The following is a 13,401-nucleotide window of genomic DNA, read 5'->3' as shown; positions in this document are numbered from 1 at the left end:
CATGACATTTTAATTTGATTTAATTGGGTTACTGTATGAACATGCACATTGTCAGCTCTCTGATTTTACAACCTATTTGGATTACTACACATTTGCTTCAGATTTGACCTGCGATCTTTCCGTTGGATTCAAGTGATGATTTTTTCAATTGAAGAAGTCAACAAAGATCCTGTCCTCCTGCCAAACATATCTCTGGGCTACAGGATTCTTAGTTCTTGTTCATCTCCCACAAGTGCATTACGTGCTGCTCTGGCACTCGCTAGTGGATTAGAGCAGATCAGCTCTGATGCTGCATGTTCTCCAGCCATTTCTGCCGTTATAGCAGAGTCAGGATCATCCCAGTCCATACCTGTGGCTGGAACATTTGGACCTTTTCAGCTGCCAGTAGTAAGAGACAGAAATGACTTTATATATAAAAAAATGTTAAATTACACAACCAGTCAAAAGTTTGGACACATCTAATTTTTATTTACCTTTATTGTCATGACTAGATTTACACTGAAGGCATCCTGTAGTTTGTTTGACAAAAAAGTGTAAAATAGCTCAAAATATTATATATTTCAGACAGATTTTTTGCTTTGATTTCTGCTTTACACACACACCTGAAATGGTGTGACTCGTCTAAGGTTAATTTGTGGAATTTCTAGCTTTAATGGGACCATAAAAGCACAGAAAACCATAAAATGTGAAGGTGTGTTGAAACATTTGACTGGTAGTGTAAATTTTATAGGTTTCTGTGAAAATTTTTTTTATTTGATTGCATTGTTTGGACTTCTTTGGTGATTTTTCATAGATGAGTTACTTCTCAGCATGTGCTTGCCTCAGTGACAGAATCAAATATCCAACATTTTTTCGTACAGTCTCCAGTGACTATTTCCAGGCAAAAGCTTTGGCAGCACTAATGAGGCATTTTGACTGGCAGTGGATTGGAGTCATACAGTCAGATAATGACTATGGCCGGAGTGGGGTAAACGGGTTTACTGAAGAAGTTAAAAAGTTTGGTGTCTGCATTGCATTTGTTGCGACAATCCTACGGACATACACTATAAGTAAAATTTTAACCGTTGTGGAAATAATCAGAAAGTCAACTGTCAAAGTCATTCTGGCTTTTGCTACTGAAGGTGACTTTTATCCTTTGATGGTAGAGATATTGAAAAACAACATAACAGGAATTCAGTGGATTGCTGCTTATGGCTGGATAACAGCAGCTCGACCTTCCACACCAGAAATGTACCAGGCTTTTGCTGGAACTCTAGGATTTGTGGGTCAGAAGATGGCTATTCCAAGACTGAAACCATTCCTTACAAATATTGATCCATATAAAAACCCAAATGCAGCTTTTGTGGGAGATTTCTGGGAGGTTATGGTTGGTTGTAGACCTGTTTTATCTGGGGAGACAGTTGAAGGAACAAGTAAAATATGCAGAGGGAACGAGACAATAGATGTCCATCATACATTCTTTGATGTAATAGAGCTCAGAGACCCCTATAATGTGTATAAAGCAGTTTATGCCATTGCTCATGCTCTACATCAGCTGCTATTCTGCCAATCAGTAGAAAAAAACCCAGAAAGGCCTTGTTTGAATATATCAGAACTTCAGACTAAACAGGTAAGTATATCATGCAAGATACTGTACTTACAATAGACTTTTATTGACTCTTAATTAACTCTTTACCGTTGATAATATTCTTTTCTCAGGTCACTGAAAAGTTACAAACATTAAACTTCACAAATCAGTTTGGAGATAACATCTTCTTTGATGAGAATGGAAACCCACCAGCCTATTATGACCTGATCAATTGGCAGCTGATTAATGGGAAAGTGCAGCATGTCACAGTGGGTCATTATGCCTCTGTTGCTAATGGTGTTTATGAGCTCAGCATCCAGAAAAATGAGATTGTTTGGAGAACTGGAAAAATGGTAATCCCGATGACTTTTTCAGGTGTAATAGCAGGTCATTGTTATGGTCAAACCAGTAGTAAGTTTAAAGATTTTTCATAGTTTTCAAATTTCAGGTTCCATCTTCATTGTGTTCTAATGATTGCCCAAGAGGAACCAGGGAAGCTCAAATTAAAGGAAAACATCCCTGTTGTTTTGATTGCATATCTTGTGATGATGGAACCATTGCCAACTCAACTGGTAAACCAAACATTTATCTAAAGTCTAAAATATCATACTGAGCCTTGCATGAAATTATATTTTGTAGTGTGTATTTCATTTTTATTTTTTCCCCGCATCAGGTGCAGCAGAGTGCTCACCCTGTCCACAGGAATACTGGTCCAATGACAGGAAGGATGAGTGTATTCCTAAAACTACTGAGTTCCTGACATACCAGGAACCCATAGGAATAGCAGTCACAGTGGTATCTTTGCTAGGAGCCTCTCTGTCAGTGGCCACATTGATGGTCTATATCCGCTACAGAGAAACTCCTGTGATTAAGGCCAGCAACTCTGAACTGAGCTGTTTCCTGCTGTTCTCTCTCTTGCTGTGTTTTCTCAGTCCTCTCACTTTCATTGGCAGACCCACAGTCTGGACATGCATGCTACGCCACACAGCGTTTGGCGTGACCTTTGCCCTTTGTATTTCCAGTGTCTTGGGAAAAACAATTGTTGTTGTCACAGCTTTCAAAGCCACATTTCCAGGCAACAAATCAGCAACAAAGTTTGCTCCCTCACAGCAAAGGATCATTGTTTGCTCCTGCACTGTGATCCAGATAATTATCTGTGTATTGTGGCTTAGGCTGAACCCACCTTTCCCAGACATGGTTTTCAGATACAACAATAAGAAGATTGTTTTAGAATGCAACCCAGGCTCTGAGGCAGCTTTCTACGCAGTGCTGGGCTACATAGGACTGCTGGCAATAATATGTTTAGTTCTGGCATTTCTAGCTAGAAAGTTGCCTGATAACTTTAATGAGGCTAAGTTCATCACGTTCAGTATGCTGATTTTCTGCGCTGTGTGGATCACCTTCATTCCAGTCTACATCAGCTCTCCAGGGAAGTTCACTGTAGCTTCTGAAACATTTGCAATTTTGGCTTCAGTGTTTGGTTTATTAATTTGCATTTTTGCACCTAAATGTTACATTATATTTATCAAACCTGAGAAAAATACCAAGAAACACGTCATGGGAAAAAATTAAATAAAATGTGACTCATTAGTCCTAAATGCTACTAATGCTACTCCCACATTCTAAATAACGTATTTCTAATGAACAGCAGCAGCTTAGCGAATTATAAAAAACAATTGACTATTTAAAGTCACAGTATCAAGGTGAAAGTCAAACTATTCTGATGTCTTCAGTTTGCCTTCTTTTCCTATTCATTCTGTTTAGAAGAACAGTCTAACATCACCCGGAGTCATCCTAAAAAAACATCAGACACATTCACCACCCCCACACAAGCAGATGTGTGCCATATCCCCTGGCACCACATTGGGCCCGCAGCACGAGGACAGCAATTGGTGGAGGCCGGCAGAAAAGACACCGCCCAGGCATCCGGATACATGTAACCCGGGCGGAAAACGGGACCCCCAACAAACCAACCGCACCACACGCATACGTACTCACACAGACGCATACCCACACCCACACATACATCAACACACACTACCACAAATTCTTTCACAAAGAACTATAGTCAATCATACGTAAACCTGTACACTCTGAGATACATTCTCCACCCACACCATTCGCTTATTCTCATTCATAGGGAGGGTGGGTCTCTGGCCTGCCACCCGTGTGGACCCAGGCAGGGATTGCAGCACATCCTGAGCCCCAGCAGTATGTGAGGCTGGGGAAGCTTGTCTCTGAATCCTGGGCCATTAGTACTGGATCCCACCAAGGCTGCGTTCTTTCTCCCCTGTTATACTCCCTGTACACAAACGGCTGCACATCTGGACACCAGTCTGTGGAGAGCAGCAAGCGCTCCAGTTCGTTCCTTATTCGTTCCTACGGATCTTTAAGGATCTTTACGGATCATTCGTTCATTCTTTTATCATGTGACCGCTGCCACGTGACTGTCGCGCTGTTAAACAACAAAGCCGTAAAGATTCAGGAAATAAGTCACGTTAATGTGGTGTGTATTTACTAGGTTTTCACATGGTTTGAATTGCTTGTGGCATTTTGTGATTATAATTTTTCCACTAAAGCAAACCATGTTGTCTTTAGTATATAGTGTTTGAGAACCACAGCCAATTTCACAACTCCCACAACAGGGCCACAGCGCCCCCTGCTGTAAATAAACAAAATGAACGACTGACTCGAAATGATTCGTTCACTTTTGTCATGATCCTGGGCTGGATCCATCAGCCATTCTGTTTTTCCCTCACCAGGCCACGCCTCTGCTTTGGACAATGCCCACTCCCACTCCTTCCCTCAGTAAACTCTTGGAAATCAGTTCAATTTCTCACACCTGTGCCTGCCCTCTGCTGCCTTCATATTCCTCCCCAGCCCCGCACTCGGTGCTGGGTCACTGTCACCACTTTGTTCAAGCCATGGTACTGTCTCCACTGCCTTCATTACTGCCACCATTTCGCAACACTATGGACATAGACTATCGATGGGTAATGGTTAATCGCACGTTGCTCGGCATATAGGACGTGCAAAGGCAACTGTCTATTGTTTATGCTTCACTCATGCCATGTTGCTAGCTCCCAGTTTGTTTATGCTATGTCTCTAGCTCTCGTTTTGTTCAGGCCATGTTGCTAGCTCTCGTTTTTTTCCTGCCATGCCATATCTTATGTTTTACAAATTCTTCCTAATTTGCTTTGTTTGTTAACTATTCTGTTCATTGAGTGCTTTTTTGTCCTCCTATTTCATCTTGGTTTATTTCCATGAATTAGTGTTTTGTGTTCAAGTTTTGATTAAAAGAGGGTATTTTTTCCGTTACTTTGGTTTTCCTGGCTCTGAATTGCTATAAATGGACTTCCACAGCTTTAATGATCCAGAGTTCGAGTCAGTTAAAAGAACCGAGCTTCCACTCTCTACTGGTCATAATATAATATGAGCTACAGAAAAAAAAAACAATAAAATTATTTTTTTGTATTTCAGTTGTATTTCTCAGTAACACTATAATTTTTAAAATAAAACCACAACTCACAAGTGATAGCATGCAGTCAGTGAGAGAAAGGGGGATCTGAAAGTGTTTCATGTGTAAAATGTTTTTGGGTAGTGTTTATATGAAGAAAAATCTGTTGTATAAACAAAAAAAACCCTATTTGTGTAACAAAAGCAGTTGTTCGGATGTTAGCCAGAGCAAACGAGGTCTTTCGGCCACGGCTAGTTGTGCAAGTAGTAAGCAGGATGGTTCAGGTGTGCTATTGATATAGGCTGTTCATAACTTCATTTTAATTTATCCTTAATTGCACTATTCAAGTTAACATGTGATGTTGTATGATGTACTGTTTGTACTTTTTTTATGCTGAGCTGCACCGCCTGACCACAACAAATTCCTCGTTCTGTAAAGTGCTCTCTGCAGTACCTGGCAATAAAGCTATTCTGATTCTGAATAATGAATGCTGAACGTGAGTTAAAGGGATACACAAGTAGAGGAGCTACTGTAAGTGAATGCCACTGTAAAAAGACTACAATCTGTTGTACTGTACGTCATTGTTAAAGACCAAATGGTTTTCAATAGAGCGGTGACGATGGTGGTGGAATAGTCAACACTGTCACTCACAGCCACAGTGGAAGCATTTCGATTTCAATCTTTTACTGTTTTTTTGTTCCATTCACATTTTAAAATAAAACATCATTATGATTTTGTTTTGTTTTGTGAGAATATACATACAGTATTTGCTGTACATTAGGCAGGGGTGCTGCTAAGAGTCGTGGGCCCTATGAAAATATTTGAGGTTGGGCCCTACATTATAGAAAGGGTATTGACTAGTTCAGGTCAATTGAACATGTTGGTGTAGCTGGTTAGACTGTGATGTCAATCACACCAAGGTTGTGACTTCAAATCTTGGTGTAGGATTAGTTGTTTATTAATAATCTATAAATTAAATTAAAATTACATTAATTTCACATTCGATTGTGAAAAAAGTATGCTATAGAATTAAAGTATGATGCCTTTTTTAGGTGAGGAGGAATAGTGTTAAAATATTGATTCTGTAAACCTGTTAGAGTGAGAGCTCTGTACTTGGATCTTTGAAAGTAGTTCAAGTGAGCGCGCCACAGGCGCAGGTACACCACTTACACACAGGCACTTAGAGACACAGACAATAGAGATGGGATCATTTCGAGTCATTCGCTCATTTGCAGCAGGTGGCGCTCTGGGCGTTGTAATAATGGTCGCTGTTCTTAAACACTACATACTGAAGACAACATGTTTTTTTTCAGCGGATAAATTATATTTCAAGACTCGAAAAACTTTATTAATCCCAGAGTGAAATTATTTTGCGCACATTGCTGTCATGGTTGGAGGTACACACAAGTGCAGTGGCAGCAGTTACAAGTATCAGCCTCCACTGCATCAGCGCCTTGTCAGCGCTGCATGAGAGTGTGTTACGTCCTTTTGGCCTATAGATGGCGATTGACTCCCACTTTTGGTCCTAAAACATTGCAGTTGAATGTGTCATATAGCCTTTTGTAGAACAGCTACTCATCATGTCTTAGATGGCCTAATGGTTAAGATGAATGGCTGCAAAGCTTTTGGTTCGAGTCTCAGTGGGAGCAATCTTCAACAACACATTCAACATTTGGCATTTGGTTTTTAATCTAAAAAAAGACATAAAAGTCAGGGCTCAGATGTTTAACATTTTACATTTTATCGACGTAGCAATTAACAGCATACGTATTCAGTCCTCGTTCTCTTTTAGCTACTGCTGTAATTGAAATATGAGCAACAATCATACGTAAGCGGCATATTACGCCTTGTAAAACTGTAAAGACTGTTTAGATCATGTACAGACAACAAAAGATTGTCAAGGCATAAACAAGGACAGCTAACTCGCTTTTCCCTGCTTCAAACAGCTGCTGTAACTGAGAGCAACCAGTGCAGCACCACCAGTCAATCTGGAAACGCATTCATGGGCAGCAGTTAGGACACTTTAGTTGTGTGAACTTGGGAGGAGACAGCAGCAGCGACTGAAGAGCAACTGAATAGAGTCGATGCCTTCCCTGCTGACAGGCGCATTCATTGATATCGCACTTACCTTGGCTGACAGTTCAGTTGAAAGACACACACTAAATCTTTACCAAAACATTCTTGAATAACGTCTATGAACTGCAGTTTCTTTCCTGATTAGCCATGATTATTACGGAAGAAGCGCAAATCATCGCCAGTCCAAATTTTGCAATTAGTACTGTGTTTACAATAATGATAATAAATAATAATAATAATTTCAATTTAAAATGCACCGCATATTTTAAACAAATGTCGAAGTGCTACAAATAAATTAGACCAGAAAGCTACAATAAATACATAAGTTTATTTTTGCAGAGTAAACATATGTAGAACAAACAATTTGCTGCATTAATGGGTCTTAGACCTGCAGCTGATCATGCCGTCTGATGCTGCCCAATCTTCCATTAAGCCTTGTCCCAGAGCTGAACTATTTCTTACCTGCTGATCGAGTAGTAGTAACACATTACCATGTCTAGGCTCCTCTACGGAGTAGGGGGAAGGGATGTGAAGTTTGCCTTTGCGACTCTGAGCAAATATGAGAGGAACAAATCTTGGTTGAACTCAGATATAAATTATCTGAGTACGAAACACATCACATATCATTCGATCTCGTGTTTCATTTAAAAGGCAGTCTCGAGCTCTCTGCTGCCCCGCGACCCATCCCCGGATAAGCTTTGATTAAAAATTAAAAGCAGAGGTAATACGAGAATGACTTTCTTTGTTTTCTGTTTTTCTCTATACAAAAAAAACTTCTTAAATCCAAATCCAATATTTTTGTAAAAAACAAATATTTTTGCCTGGTTTATTGGTTTGTAAGGCGGTGCTTTGATTCAAATCTGATGCTGCCCATACCAAGAGAAGGGAGAAAGCCGGTGAAGGTGGATGGATGGGCAAATGGGAAGTGCTGAAACGTACACGGGCTGAATAAGTCATCTCAGCCACTCATTTGGTTACAATGACAAGCACAGTCAAAACTAATTATCACTACATCTAGTGTGCCACTCCCCCGTTTCTCTCGTAGCCTGGATTTGCACATGCATTCATTTGTGTATTGGTCACTCTCTGTCTAGACACATGACTCCGAAACACGTCACATATCATCCGGTGTCTTGCATTTTGTTCAGAGTTAATGATTGGTTGTGTATTCAAACTATAGGCCATTAAGGTTTGTGTAACTTTTAAGAGTTTGATGTCTCCATCAAATTATAAGCAGAGGTAACGAGCGAACAACTTTTTTTGTTTTCCATTTGTCTCTAAACAAAAAAACATCATAAATCCAATTCCGTGTCTTTTTCTAAAAAACAAATATTATTGCCTGGTTTATTAGTTTGTAAGGCGGTGCTTTGATTAAAATCTGTTTGCCGATCACAGCAAGAGAAACGAGAAAGCCAGTGAAAGTGGATGGATGGGAAATCAAAATGTTGAAACGTACACAGATTAAGTGATCTTAGCTCAGTTACAATGACAAGCGCAGTCAAAACAAGTCAAACTTCAGTTCTGCAGACAAAGAGTAAAAACGTAGCAACAAACATGTTGCTGTAATGCATCGCTGTAGATCTGCTAAGTTCTGGCTTCCTGTCAGAGTTACGATCGACACAAGGCTGTAAAACAAATTCTTATGATTATCACAGTATTATTATTATTACGTATTATTATTATTATTACGTTTATTACGTTTATTATTATTACGATTATTACGTAAAATCTATGACTACTGGAAAACATTCATTAACAAGTCACTGATTCACACTGAGATCAGTGTTTTGTATTTTTCTGTCCACTGTGTTATGGCTCATTTGTTGTGTTTATATACTTGGTTGTAAGTTGTATTGTTTGAAGGCAAAATTAGTTTTTGCTGCATGTTTTCAGTGTTTTGACACGGTTAGTAAAGCGTGTCATTATTACATTGGAGCAGCTGTTTAGACCTGTGTGTGAACTGTTAAGAGATGTCTTGTTTCATTGGACGGCTGCGCCAAAGCGACCAATAAAAACTGCAATGCTGTTAAGTTCACGTTCATCGTTGCATGATGTTTAGCTTGTTGTTTTTTTCAGGTTTCAAAAAGATGACACAGCACTTTGGAACAAAAAGACAGACAAGGAGTCCAAAACTTGAAGAGAGTATGGCAAAGACATGAGCAGCCACTGTGTATTTCCCAGGAGTGCTGACATACACTGGAATAAAAGTGATCCACACTGCAAAAAATATCAGCATGCTGAAGCTGATGAACTTGGCCTCATTAAAATGATTGGGTAATTTCCGTGCTAAAAAGGCCATAAGGAGGCAGATGCAGGCCAGGATGCCAATATAGCCAAGGGTGCACCAGAAGCCAACTTCTGAACCAGTCATACACTCAGTGATGATAATAGCACTGTTGTAACTTGTAATGTTTTCAGAGTAAGGTGGGTTGGTGAGTAGCCAAATGAAACAGATTATTACCTAAGGAAAATGACGAAATATTATAAATCAACACAACATTGATTATAAACCTGATATACATAGGACTTGTTTACCTGGACAGCTGTTCCAAGAAGCACGCTAGCTCTCTGTTGCTTGGGGCCAAACCACTTCATGGCATTACTTCCTGGCAGTGTGAACCTAAAAGCCATTAGGACCACTGCTGTCTTAGCCACAAGGCATGAAATGCAAAGGGCAAAGCTGATCCCAAATGCTGGGTATCTTAAACGGCATAACCAGTCTGAAGGCTCGCCGATGAAGCACAGGCTAACGATAAAACACACAGCCAGGAACACCAACAGAAGGAAGCTCAACTCTCTGTTGTTGGCCCGAATCAGCGGCGTTTCTTTGTTGATGAAGAATATGCCAAGAATGAAGAGGGACAGACAAGTTCCAAGGATTGACGCAACGCACAGCGCAATACCCATTAAGTCGTGGTAAGATAGGTACTCAGTCGCCTTAGGGACGCAGCGGTCTCTGCCTTTATGTGGCCATTTGTCCAATGAGCAGCGTGAGCACTTTGAAGGATCTGGGGGTAGAGGGAAAAAAATTCTTTATGATGAATGCAGGACAATTTATATCTAACATGGAAGAAGAAATCACAACACACCAGTTTTATTACTAACTTCTCCCTCAGCACAGGAGATGCAGTCGAAGCAACAAATGGGTTCACCCTTTCTCCTGGCGACGCGGAAACCTGGAGGACATTTGTCACTGCACACAGACCGGGAGGCCTGAGAGGCAAAGTTAAGCCACTCAGAAAGACTTTTTTTTTATCTATATGATTATAAAGTATCTCAATGGCACCTACAGTATAATAAATACAGATCAGAAGCTTTAAGTAGTTTAACAAAGTGTAGTACATAAAATGCTGTAATTGCCAACATTACTTTAACATATTGTAAATTGTGTAGACCGTTAATTTAAACTTTAGCAACTATTATTACTGTATAAATCAGCATGGTAACTGGACCTAACTACAAATCAGTATTTTATCATTTATTGTTGTTTTAAACATTTGTTTTTTCTACATTCAATCGATTTGGATACTTCACTTGCATCTGATAGTGATACCTTCATCCTTAAATGATTTAAAAGCATATTGCACATTACAAACAAACTGGCTAATGTGTTTAGCAGCAGTGTGCACAGTAGTCTAAGAGATGAACACGGCCTCAAGCTTGTCTGCAGACAACACACCTGCTTTCCAACAGGCCACTGAATTACTGAGTCATTTATGATTAGGCTGTGTCCAGGAGGTGAGGAACCATCGTAGAAACCCACTTTAGTCAGCTGCAGGGATCCTTCGGGGCTCTGCTGCCAGTTCACAAGATCATAATAAGGGATCGGATCACCATTGTGATCAAAGTGGACTTTCTCACCAAGTGCAGAAAAGTTTGCATGTTTCATGTAATGGAGCAGCTACAAGGAAAAGAGAGAGCGAAAGAGGTCAATATGGTATAAATTAACTGTGGTGCATGATCTTTTTGTAAAGTTTACCTTGTTCATACTGTAGATATCTATAGAAGCTATAAATAGGCAACAATTAGACTCACCTGCCAAGGTTTAAAATTCTTTGGGTCTGCACAAGTGCCATTAGCAAAGGGCCCATCTCCCATTTTGCACTGAGTCATATCCTGTAAGCCATGGGCCACCAGATACACAGCTTTGTACACATTGTATGATACTCTTAACTGTGTCACATCTGCATAGGCAGAGTAAACATCATTCAGACTTTCTGTGCCTTTACATGAGGTTCTGTGAAAGTAGCTGTCAGCTCCATGGGAATGGTTGTTCACTGATCGGTTGAGTCTACAGTTAAAAGTCTCCTCCCAAAGCTCAGCCATAAACACATTTTCACGAATAGAGGATGGTTTGAGATTAACAAGATGCTGCTTCAGCCCTGGAATCTCATTTACTCTCCGGATAGCAAAACCTAAAGTTCCCTTCAAGACATCTCCAAATTCTTCCCAGAGTGCTCTGGCGGTGGCCCAGGCCTCACTGGCAATCCACTGCAGGCCATCAATGTTTCGACGTCGGATGGCTCTTAGGATAGCCTGCATCTCTGACTCGCTAGAAAAGTTAATGATGACTTTAGACGAAGCCATCTGAATGAAAATGTAGGTATACCTGTATTTAATGTTAGATTTACAGTTCTGACATTATAGTTTCAGCATTTAAGGAATTTAAAAAAAAGGAAATTTCTTAAATTTCACTTAAATATAAAGGAGGTACCTGAATAACATCCATGAGCTTATCTAGAGCCTGCTCACTCAGGCCAACAGGGTAGAAATGAGTGTAGGCAGCACACACACCATACTGCACTGACTCCTGGAGGAACAGCTGGATCGCAAAGCGAGCGTAATCGGACTCGACACCAATGACCCCCACCCAACTCCAGTTGAAGTAGCTGACTAATTGGACCAGAGCTCTGATCTGGAAGGCATCACTAGGCATTGTGCGCATGAATGTGGGGAACTCCTTTTGGTCACTCAGACAAGTGCAGGAGGCAAAGTAACTCACCTAGTATTACAGCAAACAATAACAAAGCTATTTGAATGTATATCATATTTTCACAAATAAAACAAAACTTGTACAAAAGCCACAAGTGTTGTAGAAACCCTACACTTTACAGGAGAGAAGTGTAGATTTTGGTGGCATATCTCACCAGAGGAATATGGAAAGATCCCAGGCTTCTTAGCAGAGCTATAGAAACCCCAGAGCCAGCGTCTCCTATGATAACTGGAGACATTGTCCTTTGTATTGCAGCACAGTCAATGTTGGAGACATTCAGGTGTATTCCTCCATCAGCTTCTGAGCTTTTGCCTGGAAGGCCATTGACCAGCAACAGCAATGCTCTTAGCGACACAGGGATGTCGTCACAGCTGTCGCGGATGTGGAAGCCCAGCTTGAGGTGTGGCAACAGATCACTGCTCTCGTTGATCTCTTTTATAGTGAAAGCCATTGTCTGCATCCAGCGCAATGCACGAGAGCTGAAACTGTACGTAAGGTAACAGCAGTTCATCACACAGTACAAATAAGCACACAAACAGATGCTTAAAAATAAAAAATGCATGTTTATGTTCGAGTGACTTACTATTTATACATGTTAGGACGTGGTTTCATGTTGTATGCTTCAAGCCATGATACCGGGCTGTGGTGTAGAGGAAACAAGCCGCCAATAACTACATCTCCCTCTTCATACAAACTGTTTATCTCCTCTTCCCCCAAAAACACACAGCCATCAGCAGCAGTAGAGGTGCCAGATGTGCACCTAAACAACAGCAACAGAACAAATGTGAGTAGCTTTGAAGCCATTCAGACAAGGACTTGCCCAGTTTTTAAGAAAAGCTCCTACAGTAAATACTTCACTGGCTAAGCAGCTCGACTTGGATTCAAGGTGATGTTATATAGTGTGGTTATAGGACTGCCTACACTAGTGTGACATCATCAAAGGAAACCTAATAGACAGTAACTTAAATAAAGGTTAAATCATCTGTATGTATATCTATGCATTTAAAGGAAAACTTTACCAATTTTTAATGGGGGTTGACCAAAACTATTTTTTGCTGAGGAAAAAAAATTCTCTGCATAGATAATATGGAGGGAACAGAGTGTCCTTTCATTCTTGAATACTACCCAACATTATTTTGGTCAAACCTCATTGAAAATTGGTGTTTCATCTAAGTGTATTTGCAGTCTTTAGGCTTTAGTCTTTAATCAACTGGGTGTATTTTTGACTTCGACTGCAGAAGTTGAGCTGAAAAAAACACACTATTTTGACAAAATGGTTGTAGCACCATAACAGCTGTGAGTAATTCA

General features: G+C 40.3%; 2 protein-coding genes across 2 annotated transcripts; one reads left to right on the top strand and one right to left on the bottom strand.

The window, feature by feature from the left end:
- The first annotated feature begins 482 nt into the window (after window positions 1-482).
- Window positions 483-3,178, top strand: LOC114868119 (extracellular calcium-sensing receptor-like). Its single transcript, XM_055514014.1, has 4 exons — window positions 483-1,366; window positions 1,699-1,821; window positions 2,016-2,139; window positions 2,247-3,178. Exons 1-4 carry the CDS (start codon window positions 794-796, stop codon window positions 3,137-3,139), a joined length of 1,713 nt encoding a protein of 570 aa, XP_055369989.1. The 5' UTR covers window positions 483-793; the 3' UTR covers window positions 3,140-3,178.
- Window positions 3,179-7,409: 4,231 nt separating this feature from the next.
- On the bottom strand, window positions 7,410-12,925 carry LOC114868604 (extracellular calcium-sensing receptor-like). The gene is made up of 8 exons (XM_029172348.3): window positions 12,677-12,925; window positions 12,248-12,578; window positions 11,815-12,102; window positions 11,136-11,687; window positions 10,780-11,001; window positions 10,190-10,313; window positions 9,636-10,108; window positions 7,410-9,561 (listed from the first exon to the last, which is right to left on the bottom strand). The coding sequence occupies exons 1-8, from the start codon at window positions 12,895-12,897 to the stop codon at window positions 9,139-9,141; spliced, it is 2,634 nt and encodes an 877-aa protein (XP_029028181.2). The 5' UTR covers window positions 12,898-12,925; the 3' UTR covers window positions 7,410-9,138.
- Window positions 12,926-13,401: the final 476 nt, after the last annotated feature.

This window comes from Betta splendens, chromosome 13 (assembly GCF_900634795.4).
Source record: "Betta splendens chromosome 13, fBetSpl5.4, whole genome shotgun sequence".
Taxonomy (NCBI): Eukaryota; Metazoa; Chordata; class Actinopteri; order Anabantiformes; family Osphronemidae; genus Betta; species Betta splendens.
Note: the sequence above shows the minus strand (reverse complement) of the source record. Positions and strands in the feature narration are given on the sequence as shown.